Here is a 17,065-nt window from a genome sequence, read left to right as displayed (position 1 = left end):
AGTCACGTAAACGTCAGAGTAGTCGGAAGGCATCTAAGAAAATCCTGCCCTACCAAACGTTTGATGCCAAACAATGATTCTGAATGGGGGCAAACACTTTTTCACGGCACAGCAACTGACTGAAGCCTTGCAATATAAAGCAGACAGATATAAATGGCACCGCCTTAAATAGAAAACAGCTTTTCCGTATTATCGTAAATAATGATGATGCTCATCATGGCCATGGCCTTCAAATTCAGTTCTTATTTTATTAATCTCCATCTGTTCGTGCTGGCTGATGGGAAGTTTTTTTTTTTATTCTTTTTTGAACAAATAATTAGAACGTGTCCGGTGATTCCCCTTTGTACGGAGTAATACTTCTTGGTTTAATCAAATCAAATGTATACAGTAATGGATGTGCCTCTGCACAAATGGCTCCACTTTTCTGGGAGTCGTCTAGTTTGTCTGGAATTTTAACAAATAAATAAAGCGTCTGTGAACATCAGGCTTGTGTGACGTCTCCTTCACTTTGGTTTATCCCCACAGTCCCATCGATGCACATTCACACTGGCCATTGCTCCCACAGGTCATTGAGGTTCGACGTGGCCATCCATGACGACCAGCATCATTTCTAGATGACCGTGTTTTCCAAAGTGTTGGCCGGAGAGCTGCTCTCCTTCTTCATAGTCCGTTGAGAATGTTCCCAGTCGTCCACAAAGACTCGCTTCAAGATGGATGAGAGCTTCCAGCCCAGCTGCTTTTTCTTGAAGTTCACTCCCATAAAGAAGTACAGGATGGGGTTGATGCAGCTGTTCAGGTAGGCCAGGCCCTTGAATAATGGCAGGCCCACCCTGACCACGGGCGACTTCTTCTTGACCATCTTGGCAAGCAAGAAAACGTGGTAGGGGGCCCAGCAAAAGAAGAAGGCGGCCACTAGGGCGGCGATGAGCTTCAAGGACCTGCTGTACTTCGGGGAGCGTGTTTGCTTCAGCTTGTAAGCTGTGAGGATGTAACAGATGGTGATGATGATGAAAGGAACCATGAAGCCGCAGAGGAACCTCAGGGTATAGAGAACAAGCTGGATCCGCCGTCCATCCTCACTCCCTGGTATATCCAGAGAACATTTGGTAAGATTCCCATTGGATGGATCCAGAGAGGTCTGTCGAAACACGAAATAAGGTAGGCTGAAGCTCACGGCCAAGGCCCAGACAATTAGGCTGATGAAGGAGGCAGAACGCAATGTGCGCCACTCCTTGATACTCAGGGGGTACAACACAGAAATGCAGCGGTCCATGCTGATGACGGCCAGTAAGAAGACGCTGCAAAACATGTTGGCGTACTTGAAGAACCCGTTGAACTTGCACAGGAACTCCCCGAAGGGCCAGTAGTCATAAAACAGGTTTTTAGCGAGAGAGATGGTGCGGCTGAGGCAGAAAATAAAATCGGCCACAGCCAAGTTGAGGAACCAGACATTGTTGACCACCCTCTTCACCTTGCAGCCCGTGATCCAGATCACTACGCCATTCCCGGTGATGCCCAAGATGATGGTGATGCTGTACAGGACCACCAGCACCATGTCCATGACTTTGTCAATGTCCACCGAGTTGGAGGGTTGAGCTGTGCTGTTTGGCTTCATTCTGAAAAGAAAAAAGCAAAGCAGAGGTTTAGTGGCAGAGCGTCCAGCGAGGGATCCACTTGAAAATGTCCTGCCTTGTGAGGCTTCGGATGTGATTAGGAAGAGCTTTGTGTGCCGAGCAAACATGGAAACAAAACGAGCCTTCATCAAACACATTTGTGTCGATCTGGACACCTGTTCAGGCTTTTATTTCACTCTTTGGTAAACACGATGAAAGGCCCTTTTAATAGTCCTTCTCCGGAGCAACATATAATGAAGCGAACAAAATGACTTCTGTGAGACAACCGGGTGCCACGAAGCAGTAAAAGACTTTGTATGAACATTTACATCCAACTGAAAAATGGTAATTGTGCTACTGTGCTCTGCGTTCAACTCGTACGTCTTATCATGAGACTCCAAGATGTGGGTAACGTCTCAGACCAAACCCTCTTTAGACCAACAACAACTAAAACAGGCAGAAATCTCAGGAATGGAGCACACAGAGACGCCAATAACACTACAATTACAGAAATAGGGCATCACAGCGGAACTTGACAATCCAAAGGCGCTCATGAGGTGAGGATGTGCTGTCTGCAAGTGCGCTTGTAGCTCAGGCGGATAAAGAGAGGCACTCAGGGAGGCAGCGGTGGGATCAGATAGATAGATAGATAGATAGATAGATAGATAGATAGATAGATAGATAGATAGATAGATAGATAGATAGATAGATAGATAGATAGATAGATAGATAGATAGATAGAGTGAAAGGCACTATATATAATAGATAGATAGATAGATAGATAGATAGATAGATAGATAGATAGATAGATAGATAGATAGATAGATAGATAGATAGATAGATAGATAGATAGATAGATAGATAGATAGATAGATAGATAGCTGGACATGAAAGGTACTATATAAGATAGATAGATAGATAGATAGATAGATAGATAGATAGATAGATAGATAGATAGATAGATAGATAGATAGATAGATAGATAGATAGATAGATAGATAGATAGATAGATAGCTGGACATGAAAGGTACTATATAAGATAGATAGATAGATAGATAGATAGATAGATAGATAGATAGATAGATAGATAGATAGATAGATAGATAGATAGATAGATAGATAGATAGATAGATAGATAGCTGGACATGAAAGGTACTATATAAGATAGATAGATAGATAGATAGATAGATAGATAGATAGATAGATAGATAGATAGATAGACATGAAAGGTACTATATAAGATAGATAGATAGATAGATAGATAGATAGATAGATAGATAGATAGATAGATAGATAGATAGATAGATAGATAGATAGATAGATAGATAGATAGATAGATAGATAGATAGCTGGACATGAAAGGTACTATATAAGATAGATAGATAGAGAGATAGATAGATAGATAGATAGATAGATAGATAGATAGATAGATAGATAGATAGATAGATAGATAGATAGATAGATAGATAGATAGATAGATAGATAGATAGATAGACATGAAAGGTACTATATAAGATAGATAGATAGATAGATAGATAGATAGATAGATAGATAGATAGATAGATAGAGAGTTTCCATTGCAGGTTATTGTCTTTGTACACTTGTCATGTTCTCTCTGTGTCTTTCTGTTTTTCCCACCAGTTTTTCTTTTTTTTCTCCCAGTTGTCCAGTTCCTAATTGGTCTCCTTGTGATGTAATAATATTTTTGAAAGGCACTCCATGTTGTTGTTGTTGTGGCGCAGATGTACATCTAATAGCTTTAGTGCTTACAAATAGTTGTATTTATTTTTGTCTTTTAATATATTAAAATTACCACGTTTTCTGTTGTGGTAGTTTTTATAAAGCGGTAGAAGGGATGGACAACACGACGGGAGTTGGTGCTTTTTGACTTTCTCTGCCCCTCGCTTTTAAAGCAGTTTCACGAGCCCGCCAGCGCTCGAAATGCGGTGTTCGTCATCACGTCATCACGTGGTCGGTGTACACAAAAGGTGGCGTCGAAGCTTCACAGATGACCTCGCCGGGATTCTTTTCTGAACTCCAGCTCATTCTTTACTGTATTTATTTCAATGGCTTTACATACAGTATGTACTTTTTGTAATTAATAAAAAAATCTGATCACAAAAAAAATACTTTATCCATCCATCCATCCATTGTCCAACCCGTTGAATCAGAACACAGGGTCACGGGGGTCTGCTGGAGCCAATCCCAGCCAACACAGGGCACAAGGCAAGAACCAATCCTGGGCAGGGTGCCAACCCATCGCAGGACACACACAAACACACCCACACACCAAGCACACACTAAGACCATAGTAGAATCGCCAATCCACCTAACCTGCATGTCTTTGGACTTTGGGAGGAAACCGGAGCGCCCGGAGGAAACCCACGCAGACACGGTTATATTAAATTATTTTTGAAGAATTTATTCATCACATAATTAATTTAGGTAAAATAAATTATTTTTAAAAGCTGAGTACCAGGATGCACCGGACCACAATGTGGATTAACACAGCAAACGGTCTAAATATTCGTACAGTGAAAAAAATGAATAATTGGATCAACTTAAAAAATATACTTTTTTACACTTAAGTTAATTAACAATTTTCCTGTTAGTTGAACTAAAATATATGAATTAAACTAACATATTTTCTTAAATATGTCTAAAACCAAATCTTAATACAATTGAATAGAATATTTCTTATGAATATATATTTTTTATTGTATAATAAAATCATATAAAAAATAAATCAGATTTTTTTAATGTTTGAGTGTATATTCAAGTAGCCATGAATGTTGAATTTTAACATGAGTCTTTTATATACAGAATAATTCTGTTGTAATAATAATTCTGTTGTAGGAGCAAAGTACACAAATGTATCAGTGTATTAAAAAAATCAAACAAAAAAAAAAAACATAAATCAGTTTCCACGACTACATAAACCCCTCGAAATTCATTCAAGTATATAAAAAGAGTAATATTAACGTTGATGAATAAAGACAACATTCCCCGAGGTTGATTGCTATTCTATTAAAAGAAAATAATGTATTAGCTATAGAAAAACGCGTAATATCAGCTCACGGAGATTTTATTTTATTTTATTTTAATAAAGAATACAAGCCCTCTTCATTTTAAGAGTGTAAAGAAATGAGGGATTTTAGTTTTGATTTACAATAAAGTTTTATTCTGAAACGATGCACTTTATCATTATGGGTAAGAATTACAAATACGCCTAAAATGAAGTCGACAAAACAATGAAGAGTGCAGGGGTCTGTTCAGCGCTGCCCCACTTATCCAGTCATAACCTGTTATAATAATTTATTAACATGTTTTGTATTTTGTTTCAACATCCTCGTCTGTGTATGTGCGCGTTCGTGAGTGGCGGCCGCTTTGTTTCCTGCCTTGCGCGCTGTGCTGCCGGGATAGACAGTGGCCCTGGCGCCCCTCCGATGGATACGGTGGGTTTCACAATGTCACGCTATGTGAAAATATCGAAAGTTAAAATACATGAGTAATATCAATCATAAAAGAATCAATTAAAGAAAAGACGAATGATTACAGGCTGTGTTTAATTCAGCGTGCTCACTTGAGGATGGCAGCGGTGAAGACAAAGCAGACAAGACACGAGAAGCCGCACCTGATGCCAAAAGTGCAGAACACTAAATCGTCTCGTTTGTTTGACCACTGCTTGGAAGGTCGTGATAAATTAGATCCATCTCATCTTATTTTACTAAATTGACATAAGATGGAGCCGTTGACTTTATGGCAGCCGAATGCACCCGCGCGCTGGTATTAAAATAAACGTCGATTCCACGAGATAAGGATGAGACCAGAATGACGAAGACTTTTTATTAAAGTCATTTCATGGTTATATCCGAAATGAATAGTAGGTGACAGTTTGGCAGCGTTCCTTCTCACCCTGAGCAAGAAACTTCACCTGCCTGGGCTCCAATAAAAAAGAAGAAAGCCGTAAGTTGCCTTGGTTAAAGCCGTCAGAAGTCAATGTAAATGTTTAATTTGAAAAAAAAAATGAAATAAAATGAGATGATCTATCTATCTATCTATCTATCTATCTATCTATCTATCTACAGTGCATCCAGAAAGTATTCCCAGCGCATCACTTTTTCCACATTTTGTTATGTTACAGCCTTATTCCAAAATTGATTAAATTCATTTTTTTCCTCAGAATTCTACACACAACACCCCATAATGACAATGACAATAAATTTGCTTTTACTTTGATTTTTTGAATGAATGCTATCATATATATTTGTGTTGTCGTCATCATTTGTTCCCATTCATTTTGAATGCTTATGCCACGCACTTTTAATCTGCTTGTAACACAGTAAGGTCGGGTGTCTCGTCTTGAGTGTTTACTCGCACATCTCCTTTCCTATACTAATCATTTACGTTATTGCCGAACTCATCGAGAACAACGCGTTAGGTGCTCCTTGTCAAAGAACGGCGAACTAAATGAAGAAGAGGCTACCATTTGAGCAATGACTCTTTATTCCTCTTTCACTAGAACGGACTGTCCCCCTGGGACAGGAACTCTGCTTTGTTTGACCACACGGTGACCGCAAAACCCTCGCTGCTGCAAGTGGCTCTGTGAGTGCAAATGGAGATGAACTTTCAAACTGGGCCGCAAGGTGGCGCGTAGCTCCTCTGAGCTGTCAAATCGCCGTTATTAACGCAGTGTCCGCTCTTTCTGTTTCTCCACATCTACACTTTTATGCAGGGGGCCTTTCTTGGATTCGATGTTGCTGGGGTCTTATAGCCCCCTTGGGGGGCATAATTGCCTATAGGTCCCTAAGGGTATTAGCCCTCCGTGCCGTCCGTTTTTTTTCTTGCCCGCCTATCCTACAAGCATAGTCATAAATTTGAGCATGCGCACTAGCCGAAGGATTGCCTAGGCAAGCAGAGCGCCTTTGTCCACACTGGGACTGATTCACCAATCAGAACACAAGCAGTATTGACTCAAGCCCGCCCTCTCAGTTTTGACGAGTAAAAGTGACAGTTATCTTTTAGGTGCGGTGTCAAAAAAATAAATGCATAAAGAAACAAGCAAGAAAAAGTAAATTTCGTGAGCCATTTGATTATTGATGCTTGCATTTCATTTTGTTATTATTTATTTATTGTCACATTTCGCAGTACTTTTATTTATTTATTGATCCATGTACCCTCATTGGGTCAGGCAAAGTTCAACTGCAATTTAACAAAGGCATCTATCTTTTTGCAAAACTAGGCAAGCCTAATTCAATGTAATCCTTTACAGTATTTAGTTTTTTATTTTCATGTTTATCCACTCATGCATCTATTTTCTAAACCCACTTTATCCTGAGCAGAGTTTCAGGGAAGCTGGAGCCTATCCTGCGAAGCATAAAGCACAAGGCAGGAACAATCCCTGGACAGGATGCCAGCATTTGTGAATTTCTCTTCTTTTACTTTCTTCTATCCATGCCAATTGGATATCACATAAATCCCATTCATTGGATGAGTGTGCCAGCATTGCCTGTCAATATGACCCATGTAACCATGTTGGGTCGAGAACAATTTAACTAATTTTAAAAGGGTATCCATCTTGTCACAAAGCTATTCAACTTTGGGTGGTCCAGTGCCATTTACCCCATAACAATGGCAACTGAGCATCACTTTGAAACCTCTTCATTGGATATACCAAGATATGCCAAGGCATCAGTCTTGTCACAAAACTATGAAAATAAGGGTGGCAAAATGCTGCACAACCCTCTACAGTGCCCATTAAATATCAAAGTTAATCCCAGTCATTAGACAGAGTATAGGAATGTGCCAACTTCACCAGTCAATCTGAGCCGCAGGGTACACTCGTCGTTCTGTGCAAAACTCGTCTTCCTTTTCTCAAAACTGTGACAACTAGGGTGGCCGGATGCCATTTAACCCTTTCAGTGCCCATTAAACATCACAGTTAATCTTCTTCATTAGAATGTCAGTATGCCAAGTCTACCAGTCAGTCTGACCGACGTAACCACACTGGGCCAATGAAACTCAACTGCAGTTTAACAAAGGTGTTTACAATGCTCTGAAAATGAGAGTGGTTCAGTGCCATCTTACCCTGTATAATGCCAGTCCAACATCCCAGTGAAATCTCTTCATTAGCTATAAGGGAGTACGACAGATTTGCCAGTCAGTTTGACCCATGCAGGTACCCACGCTGGGTCAGGCAAACTTCAACTGCTGTCTTTTCCCAAAACTAGGGGAGCCCAATGCTGTGTAATCCTCCACAGTGCCCACTAAGAATCCCAGGTAATCCCTTTCATTAGATGATCACTTTGCCAGTCAGTTTGACCCAAGTACCCTAATTTAGGCAAAACTCTACTTCGGCATAACATCATCATCTGTCTTGTCACACAGCCATGACAAGGAAGGCTGCCCAGCTCATCATGTATCGCTTTACAGCGCCCAGTAAGCATCAGGGTACATCTTACTCGTCAGATAGGACAAGAGTGTGCCAGGTTTGCCACTGAGTGGGGCAAAATTGAACTGGCACCTGCCTTGTCACAAAACGATGAAAATGAACTTGGCCCAATTTGATGTTACTTCCCTTTTATCTGTTCAGGTCCAAAATGTGAAAAATTGATTTTTTTTTCAAATAACGGGTCCCTTTAGTGACGCACATTCATATTTTGTCTGGCTGTCTACGCCGAATAAGTAACTGCTTTGCACAAGTTACGTGATTATGGGACTGGCTGCTGGCTCGCGTGAAATGGACACGTCCTCCCCGTATCTCCGTGGGTCCCCCACCCCGAGGACCTACAAGTAAAGTAAGTCGGGAGTCCAATGGCGCACCCCGTGAAGGCTCAGCGTCCCAGCCTGGGCTGACTGCTGACAAACGGGGCTCCGGTCTCCGAGACCTCCAGTTAGATGACAAACACGCGACACCAAGGCGGCAATCGAACCGACCAGCAAAGCCTTAGCCCGTGTAGCACGGACACTTCGAACTTACTAAGCTCTTCTTTTAAGTTTGAGTATATATCAGTGACTGACTGATCGTTAACTTCCCAAAACCGAAAGACTGCGATGTGCCTATAAAGTTAGTAAAAAAAAAAACTTGGTAACTCGTAGCTGTGAAGCAGCACTGGGGTCTCGTGTGTCCTCACGGACGAGTCGTTCTTTATTCTGGTAAGCGCAGCGCATCTTCATCACCTCTGCCGCCGCCACTTCTCGTGTCCTCGATAGCAGACAGCGGGCTCATCTCCTCTGACTTCCTTCTCTCGCCCGGTTTTCACTTCGCTACTTTTAACTCTTGCAACACGCTGGCGATGCCGAATGAAGCCCGTGCCCCCTTACCTCTGGCTGCAGTACCAAGTGCTCCGCTCAGGTCCTCACTGTCCACGCTGACTGCCGCTCGGACGACTCCCGCTGGTCTTCCTGACAGTCGCAGTGAGTGAAAGGCGGCCTGGCGCGGCGCCACCGAGCAGCAGGACACGCAGCAGCAGCAGCAGCGAAACTTCGGAGTGGGGAGGCTGACGGCTGCGCTCCGCTCTACATGAGCCGCAACGTCTCGAGAGGATTCGGAGGAGTTTCACTTCTGAATAGAAGCTTCGGGGCAGGTCACTGCGGTTTAGTGGAAGCCTTGTGAAACTGAGAAAGAGGAGCGAGGAAGAGCAGCTTAAGACGGACGTGAAGGCGTCGATGTTATCAGGAAACTTAAATAAAGTTACGAGGGTCACTGGATAAGTCAGGTAAAAAAGTCAACTTAAAGGCAAGAAAAACACCGATTCTTGGAAGAAGAAAAAAAAAACTCTAGAAACGGCTGTAGAACTCAAACGCAAAGCTTCTGGTAGCCTGACGTCATTTGAAAAGGGACACTGGCCAGCCGTGATGTCACCAAGTGAACGGTGACACCATCACATAGAAACTGACCAAACGACCCGGTAAGATATTCATGTGTGTATATCTCCTATTAACTGTGTATACAGATAAATAAAGATACAAATGGCAGGCAGGCTCAATATGGAGAAGGTCGTGAAAGACTTCGTGCTAAAGGCATCTAATAAAACTGAATGTGAAAAAATGTAAAAGAATAAGAAGACATTTACAAATAAGTCAACCTACCGACCTACCTTATATACTAAAGACGTCATCATCTATCTATCTATCTATCTATCTATCTATCTATCTATCTATCTATCTATCTATCTATTATATAGCGCCTTTTAAATGTATTTGACGAAGTGCTTCATAGCTCCTTTCAACCCCATCTATATTTGCTAGACAGGTAGGTTAGGAAATCACTATCTGTATGTTATACTACACCTTTCAGACATATCTGGCTTTTGTGTTATGCAGTGCCTTTAACCTTCTCTCTGTTATGTATTGCTTTCCGTATCTATTTGCCACTCCAGCACCCATTTATTAGGACCACCACACTAGAAAACGCCAAAAAGTTAACATATTACAAAATCACTTCTTCTTCTTTTAGCTACTTCTGTTAGGGGTTGCCACAGAGGATCTATCTGTCATCTATACCTTTCTGTCCTCGTCATCTTGTTCTGTTACACCCGTCACCTGCATGTCCTCTCTCAACACATCCATAAGCCTTTGCTTAGGCCTTTCTCTTCTCCTTTTACCTAGCAGCTCTATCCTTAGCACCCCTCTCCCAATATACCCAGCATCTTCTATGCAGTGGTGTGCTGGGGAGGCAGCATTAAGAGGAAAGATGCCTCACGCCTGGACAAACTGGTGAGGAAGGCAGGCTCTATTGTTGGCATGGAGCTGGACAGTTTAACATCTGTGGCAGAGCGAAGGGCGCTCAGCAGGCTCCTATCAATTATGGAGAATCCACTGCATCCACTAAACAGGATCATCTCCAGACAGAAGAGCAGCTTCAGCGACAGACTGCTGTCACCGTCCTGCTCCACTGACAGACTGAGGAGATCGTTCCTCCCCCAAACTATGCAACTCTTCAATTCCATCCGGGGGGGGGGGGGGGGGGGGGGGGTAAACGTTAACATTTAATATTATACATAGTTATTGTCTGTTTTTCACCTGCATTATTATCAATCTTTAATTTAATATTATTTATTGTATCAGTATGCTGCTGCTGAAGAATGTGAATTTCCCATTGGGATTAACAAAGTATCTATCTATCTATCTATCTATCTATCTATCTATCTATCTATCTATCTATCTATCTATCTATCTATCTATCTATCTATCTATCTATCTATCTATCTATCTATCCAAACCAACACAATCTCGCCTCTCTGACGTTGTCTCCCAAACATCCAACCTGAGCTGACCCTCTAATGTCCTCATTTCTAATCCTGTCCATCCTCATCATGTCCAAAAAACACTTTATATATATATATATATATATTATATATATATAGTGCTACCCTGATGGGGGTGGTACCAAGCCGGGACGCCCGAGAAGATCGGAGGAGGGCTTGTGCCTCCTCCAGACCTCGAGGGGGCGACTGCCCTGGGGGCCACAGGTACAGAGGTGGGTAGCTCGACCCTGTAGGGGCCCGTGGTCACCACCAGTGGGACCCCAATACCTGGAGGACCCCGGATCTCAGCTCTTCCACCACAACAGGAAGTGCTGGGGGGAAGAGGAACAGGGACAGCCAGAGTGCTTCCGGGGAGACACCCGGCACTTCCACCACACTGGGGCGTGTCGGTGAGAGATTTCCGGGAACACACCTGGAGCACATCTGGGTGCTTATTTAAAGGGGCCGCCTCCCTTCAGAGATGGACTTGAGTCGGGTGGAAGATGGATGAGGTCTCTGGAGGAGAGAAGGAGGCAGTCTGAAGAAGAGAGAGAGAGAGAAGGCATTGTGTTGGCCTGGACTGTGGGGTATTGGGGGTCTGTGAGTGATATTTTATATTATGGTGCACCAAAATTAAGGTGTGTGGGGTAATACTAACGTGTCTGCCTGTCTGTGTCCGGGTCAAGCTCCACAATGTTATATATATATATATATATATATATATATATATATATGTTTATGAATACTATAAATGACATCTTTGGGCATGAAGGAAAACAAAATATGTGGAAAAAACACAAAGATACAGGGATAACATGACAACTACATAGAGAAAACAACCTGGAGTGGACATCTAGTCTAAAATATTGGATCTGTGATGAAACCACAATAACCACCATGGACTGCTCCTTGGTTATCTATCTATCTCTCTATTATATAGTGCCTTTCATATCTATCTATCTATTATATAGTGCCTTTCATATCTATCTATCTATCTATCTATCTATCTATCTATCTATCTATCTATCTATCTATCTATCTATCTATCTATCTATCTATCTATCTATCTATCTATCTATCTATCTGTCAGTATATGTAGTTGCTTTGGTTTCATTTTCCTATTCTTTCGTTTCTCTTTGACGTCATTTCTTTCCTGATGACCAAAGGCTCAGTACAAACGAAACAGCAATTCTCTTTCTTTCTCACAGACACAGACTTTCTTAAACCTCAGACTCCCTTCATTGTTTGAATGAATTTTTTTTCATCAGGTTTATCTTTGTGCAGATCATGTGTTTTGGATTAATAATTTGCTTTTCTAGTGTTTCTCAAAACTGTAATATTTACAAGACTTTCTAGACTAGAAACCTTTTTGTTGTTGCTGTTGTTGAAAGTGTACTTACAAATAACAGAAGTCAAAAAGCAGAAGATGATTAAGCAAGAAGAAGAGGCGAGAGCCCGCAGGTCATGCCAGGGGTGAACGTCTCTTGGCTTTGTGGTGGTCTGAGCCCCGCAGTGTTACGGTAAGAAGATTGGTGAGGCAGCGTCTCATATTTTCTTATGTTACGACTCGATGATCAGATAGGAGTTGCTCTGATTTGTTACACAACACTTACACTTCATGGGTTATGAAGTTTGGGCCTGATGTATTTGCTCCTCTAGTCAGTGTGTCTGAGGTGCAGTAGATGTCACGTCATGCGAGTGCTTGTGGAGTGTTGTGTTTAAAATCACCTCAGCTCCATATGGATTGGCTTATCGTCACATTACAGCAGCATATAAATCATTTTCTTGCACAGCAATCTTTTGGTATTGAATTTGTGCTGATATGAACAAACTGTATCGGCTCTAGCAGACCCCCGTGACCCTGCATTTGGATTCAGCAGGTTGGAAAATGGATGGATGGATGAACAAACTGTGAAATGCAGTGCATTCAGAAAGTGTGGTGACCTGTCACGTTGTACATTTAATTTTTAAATTTCAAGCTTTGCCATTTGTTGCCCCTCATTTTACACTCAATAACCCATAGTGACTTAGTGACAACATGTGACCAGAAGGACTTGTGAATTTATTTACAATCCAAACCTGAAGTCTCTTATTAGTAGAATCAGTCAGACCCTCCATTCAGTACTTTGTGGAAGCCCCTCTGGCAGCAGTGCCAGCTTTGAGTGTTCTGGATTTGGAGAAGTTGGTCAATTTACCAATTTATCCCATTCTTCCTGGCCGATCCTCTGAAGCTCCATTAGATCAGATGGGAAGTTCCTCTGCTGTCATCTTCCACAAAAGATGTAATGGGTTTGTGTCTGGGCTGTTAAAGGACACTCAGTGACAGGTCCTGGGGCCACTCCAGCATTGTCTTGGCCGTGTGCTTCGGGGCATTGAACCAACACCCCACTCTGAGGTGGTCTGCACGACTGAGCAGGTGTTCTTCAAGGACCACTCTGTATTTGGCCGCATTCATCCTTCCCTCATGTCCAACCAGCCTCCCTGTCCCTGCATCCCTGTATCACGATGCTGCCACCACCATACTTCACCGTCAGGTTCTTATCTGGCTGGTGATCAGCAGTGCTTGGTCTTCTCCAGGCCTGCTACTTGGAGTTCTTTCTGCCCAAACAGCTCAGATTTCAGATCAGCAGACCACAGAATCTTTTATCTTTCTACTCTCAGAGTTCTTTAAGTGCCTTTTGCTTCCATCCATCCATCTATCCATTGTTTATTATAAAGGCCTGATTGATGACATGCTGCTTACAGCTTCACATATCTCGGTGGAGGACTTCTGAAGCTCTATCAGAGTGACTATTTGGTTCTCGGTCACCTCCCTGACTAGGATACTCAGTTTTGGCAGCTCTGGAGGGAGTCCTAGTGCTTCCAAACTTCTTCCATTTGACGATTCCTGAGGCCGCTGTGCTCCTGTGAAAACTCAAAGCTTTACTTTTCTGTGCCTCACCACCATTTGGTCGTGAAGGTCTTCAGACAGTTCCTTTGACCTCATGGCTTGTTTTTTTATGCTGACTTGCAATGTGAATTGTGGGACCTTCATCGTGCACCTTTCTAAATGATGTCCAGTCAGTTCAGTGGGCCACATCAGGACTCCAGTCAAGCTCTAGAAACATCTCAAGGAGAAATAAAGCCAACAGGGTGGACCTGACCACAATTTGAGGGGCCACAACAAACGGGTCTGAATACTTCGAGGAAGGAGTGATTTCAGTTTTTGATTCTTAATACATTTGCAGACCTTTCTGAACTCACATGCTCCGCACTTTGTCATTATGGGTTACTGAGGAGAGATTGATGGGCAAAAATTGTAAATGTGTCCATTTCAAATGAAATTGTGATCGGTGGCCACGGCCACTACCCGACCGGGATGCCAGCTGGATGGAAGGACCGGTGTAGAGAGCATCCATAAGGCACGACCTTCCCCAGGATGCCAGAGGGCAGCCCTTCTGGACAGAATGTGACACCATGGAATCCTGCAGGGCATGCTGGGAATTGGAGTTGGGTTCCATGGGCGCCACCAGGGGGAGCTCGGGTGATTCCAGGTCCTATTAATGAGCCACCTGGAAAACTACCAGGACCAGCTGAAAAGGAGCCGCCTCACTCCATTCAGGGTGCCAGAGTCGGGGGGAAGATGCATGAAGCTCGCTGGAGGAGGAGTGAAGGTGGAAAGACTGGGAAAAGGAAGAAAGGAAGGAAAGGAAGAAAGGACTGTGAATTGTGCTGTAGTGCTGCATGTTGGGTTCCAAGGGGGCTGCCAGGGGGAGCTGTAGGACCCTACTTTGGGTTTGCACCCCACCAGTTAACCCTGATGAGCCACCTTGAGCACTCCCAGGTGTAATATACAAGGAGCCACCTCACTCCACTCGGGACGAAGAGGGATGAAGAGGAGGAGGAGTGGAGGCAGAAAGGAGAGAAAGAAAAGAGTCAGCGTATTTGGTGCTCTTTAGTACTGTGCTGCCATGGGGTGCGAGTGAAAAGCGCTGCCCCACTTGTAAATCAACGTGTGTGGTGCTGGAACTTGTGTCTCTGCCTCTCTGTGTTGGGGCTGGGGCGGCTGGCGCGCCCCCTGGCTTCCACAAAATGCACAACACAAGAAAGTGTGCAGAGAGTAAAGGGGTCTCGGTACAGTATGACTCCACTGCAGTGTACAGAAACGTTTAAGAAGGCTATTTGGATGTGGAGGTTATATAGCGCCCTGCTGTGTAAAGTCAATGAAGCCGATGCTCAAGCCTTCTGATGCTTTAGTGGGGTCTCACCTGGACTGCTGTGTGCAGTTTTGGTCTCCATATTTTATACAAAGAGTGGTGAAGCAGATCGGGGCTCTGTGGCCCACCAGAGCAGGTGCCGACAGGATTAAAAATCACACGGCTCAGACATCGAGAGCGTCGTTGTGTGCAGGAGTGATGAGCGGCTGAGGAGCACCTTATGGGAAAATTAAGTATTTACATGTAGAAGTCTAATCGGCTCAGTGATCCCTCATTGAAGCTCCATGGATTGTTTAGTCCAACAATACAAGAGTTCTGAGCAGGAGAAAGGGAAGGAATGAAAGAAAAGAGAAAGACAAGGAAGGAAATCGAAACAAAGACGTGGAGAGTGCAGAAGTGGGATGGAGCTGGAGCAACGTGAAGGAGGCCAAGCAGTCAGGGTGCCCCGTGGTAGAGCGGAGGAGCGGCGCTCCAGGGGTTGGTTGAGCAGAAATGGGTGGAGAACTTCTGGGGTCACTCTGTGGATGACGAGGAATGGTGACAGGACATGGGGCTCTGGTGTGTTCCGGTGGGAACTGACGGAGTCGATCAAGGACTGAATTCGTTGGTGTCTGAGCAGGCCTGAGTGGTGAGCAGGGTGGGACGAGAGAGCAGGAAAGGTAGGGCGGACTCCGGCTTTGGGTTTATTCCCGATTTGATCTCCTTAATGACTGACTTTAACTTCTTGATCGTTTTTGAGGATTATTTATTGAAGACATTTTTATGTACCACACTTGGCTATTAACACTATTGGGATTGTAGACCAACCAGATTTTTGGATTGCTTTCGTAGAAAGCACTTTTGCTGCGTTCTCACCACACCTTGTTTTTATGTCCTCGTTGTCCAGCCCTATCAATGTCCCAAGGAGTCCAAGGCGCCCGGAGCGTCGCACAAAGACTCGACAAGGCTAGAGAACATCCAGAGGAGAGAAACCGGACTGATGAAGGACTGAAAGGTCTGAGCTGTGAGACAGAGACTGACGGGGATGACATTTTAATTTAAGGAACAAGGAGATTAAGAGGTGACATTGTGGTGGTGCAACGTGAATGGGGACGTCTTAAATGTGCTCTGTGCTGAGTCGCGTCTTTTATAGCGTTGTCCCGTTTATATAGTCTACTTCCTGGCTAGGTGAGAATTTAGTCCCACCGTCTTCCCACAGCGTCCCCAGGTGGCACCCACAGTACAGGGCTGTGTTGCCGAACTCCATGTCCCATAGTGCTCTGCGGGTCACCGCTGCAGACCAGGGGAGCTGCCATCAAGCGTGTTGAGGGGGAGGGATGTGGGGGGGTGGGCTTAGTGTCTTTGAAAGCTGCCTTCCCCCATCCTTCCACCTCAGGGGCATTCCGGCCTGGTCGAGCTACCGGCCGTCTCTTACAATTTACATTGTTTGCAGTTTGTTTCATTTCTTTTTATCAATTTATATTCACTTTATTATTTTACATTCTGTTTGCCTTTTTGCTTATTTTGATCCTCAGTTGGGGATGTGTTTTGGAAGAAGTACGGCTTATCTAGTCTAACGATCCCTCAGGTTGCCCGGCCACAGGTCTTGGCGGTGTAGTCGGAGGTCCGGACGATTGAGTCGGCTGTTACAACACGACTGAAGTGTTCAAAATTATAAAGGGGATTAGAACAAAGGATCCCAGCTTTTCAACTTTAAAACATGGCAACAAACATACAGACTTAGTCAGTCAGTCATTTTCTAACCCACTTTGTCCTGAACAGGGTCGTGGGGGTCTGCTGGAGCCCATTCCAGCCACCATAGGGCACAAGGTAGGACATAGGGCGCCCATATACAGACTTGTCACAGCAGATTTCACACAAATGTTAGAAAGTCCAGAGACATGTAGAATAAGCGACCAAGTAGTGTGGTAGACGGAAGGGACCTCCAATACTCAACGTCATGTTACTTTGGAGAACTGAAGTGAATGACATGGGTCAGCCGATCAGGCGGAATGCTCTTTTTTCATCC

At 43.6% G+C, this 17,065-nt stretch overlaps 1 protein-coding gene across 1 annotated transcript in view; it reads right to left on the bottom strand.

Moving 5' to 3' along the window:
* Positions 1-388: 388 nt before the first annotated feature.
* LOC114667531 (chemerin-like receptor 1) overlaps positions 389-17,065 on the bottom strand; it is a 51,889-nt gene continuing 35,212 nt past the window's right edge. Inside the window, exon 2 of the mRNA XM_051920520.1 lies at positions 389-1,616. Within this exon, the coding sequence (XP_051776480.1) occupies positions 611-1,616 (1,006 nt within the window). The 3' untranslated portion in view covers positions 389-610. The remainder of the gene's footprint in view (positions 1,617-17,065) is intronic.

The sequence above is a fragment of the Erpetoichthys calabaricus genome, chromosome 17 (assembly GCF_900747795.2).
Source record: "Erpetoichthys calabaricus chromosome 17, fErpCal1.3, whole genome shotgun sequence".
Classification (NCBI taxonomy): Eukaryota; Metazoa; Chordata; class Cladistia; order Polypteriformes; family Polypteridae; genus Erpetoichthys; species Erpetoichthys calabaricus.
This window is presented reverse-complemented; position numbering and strand designations above follow the sequence as displayed.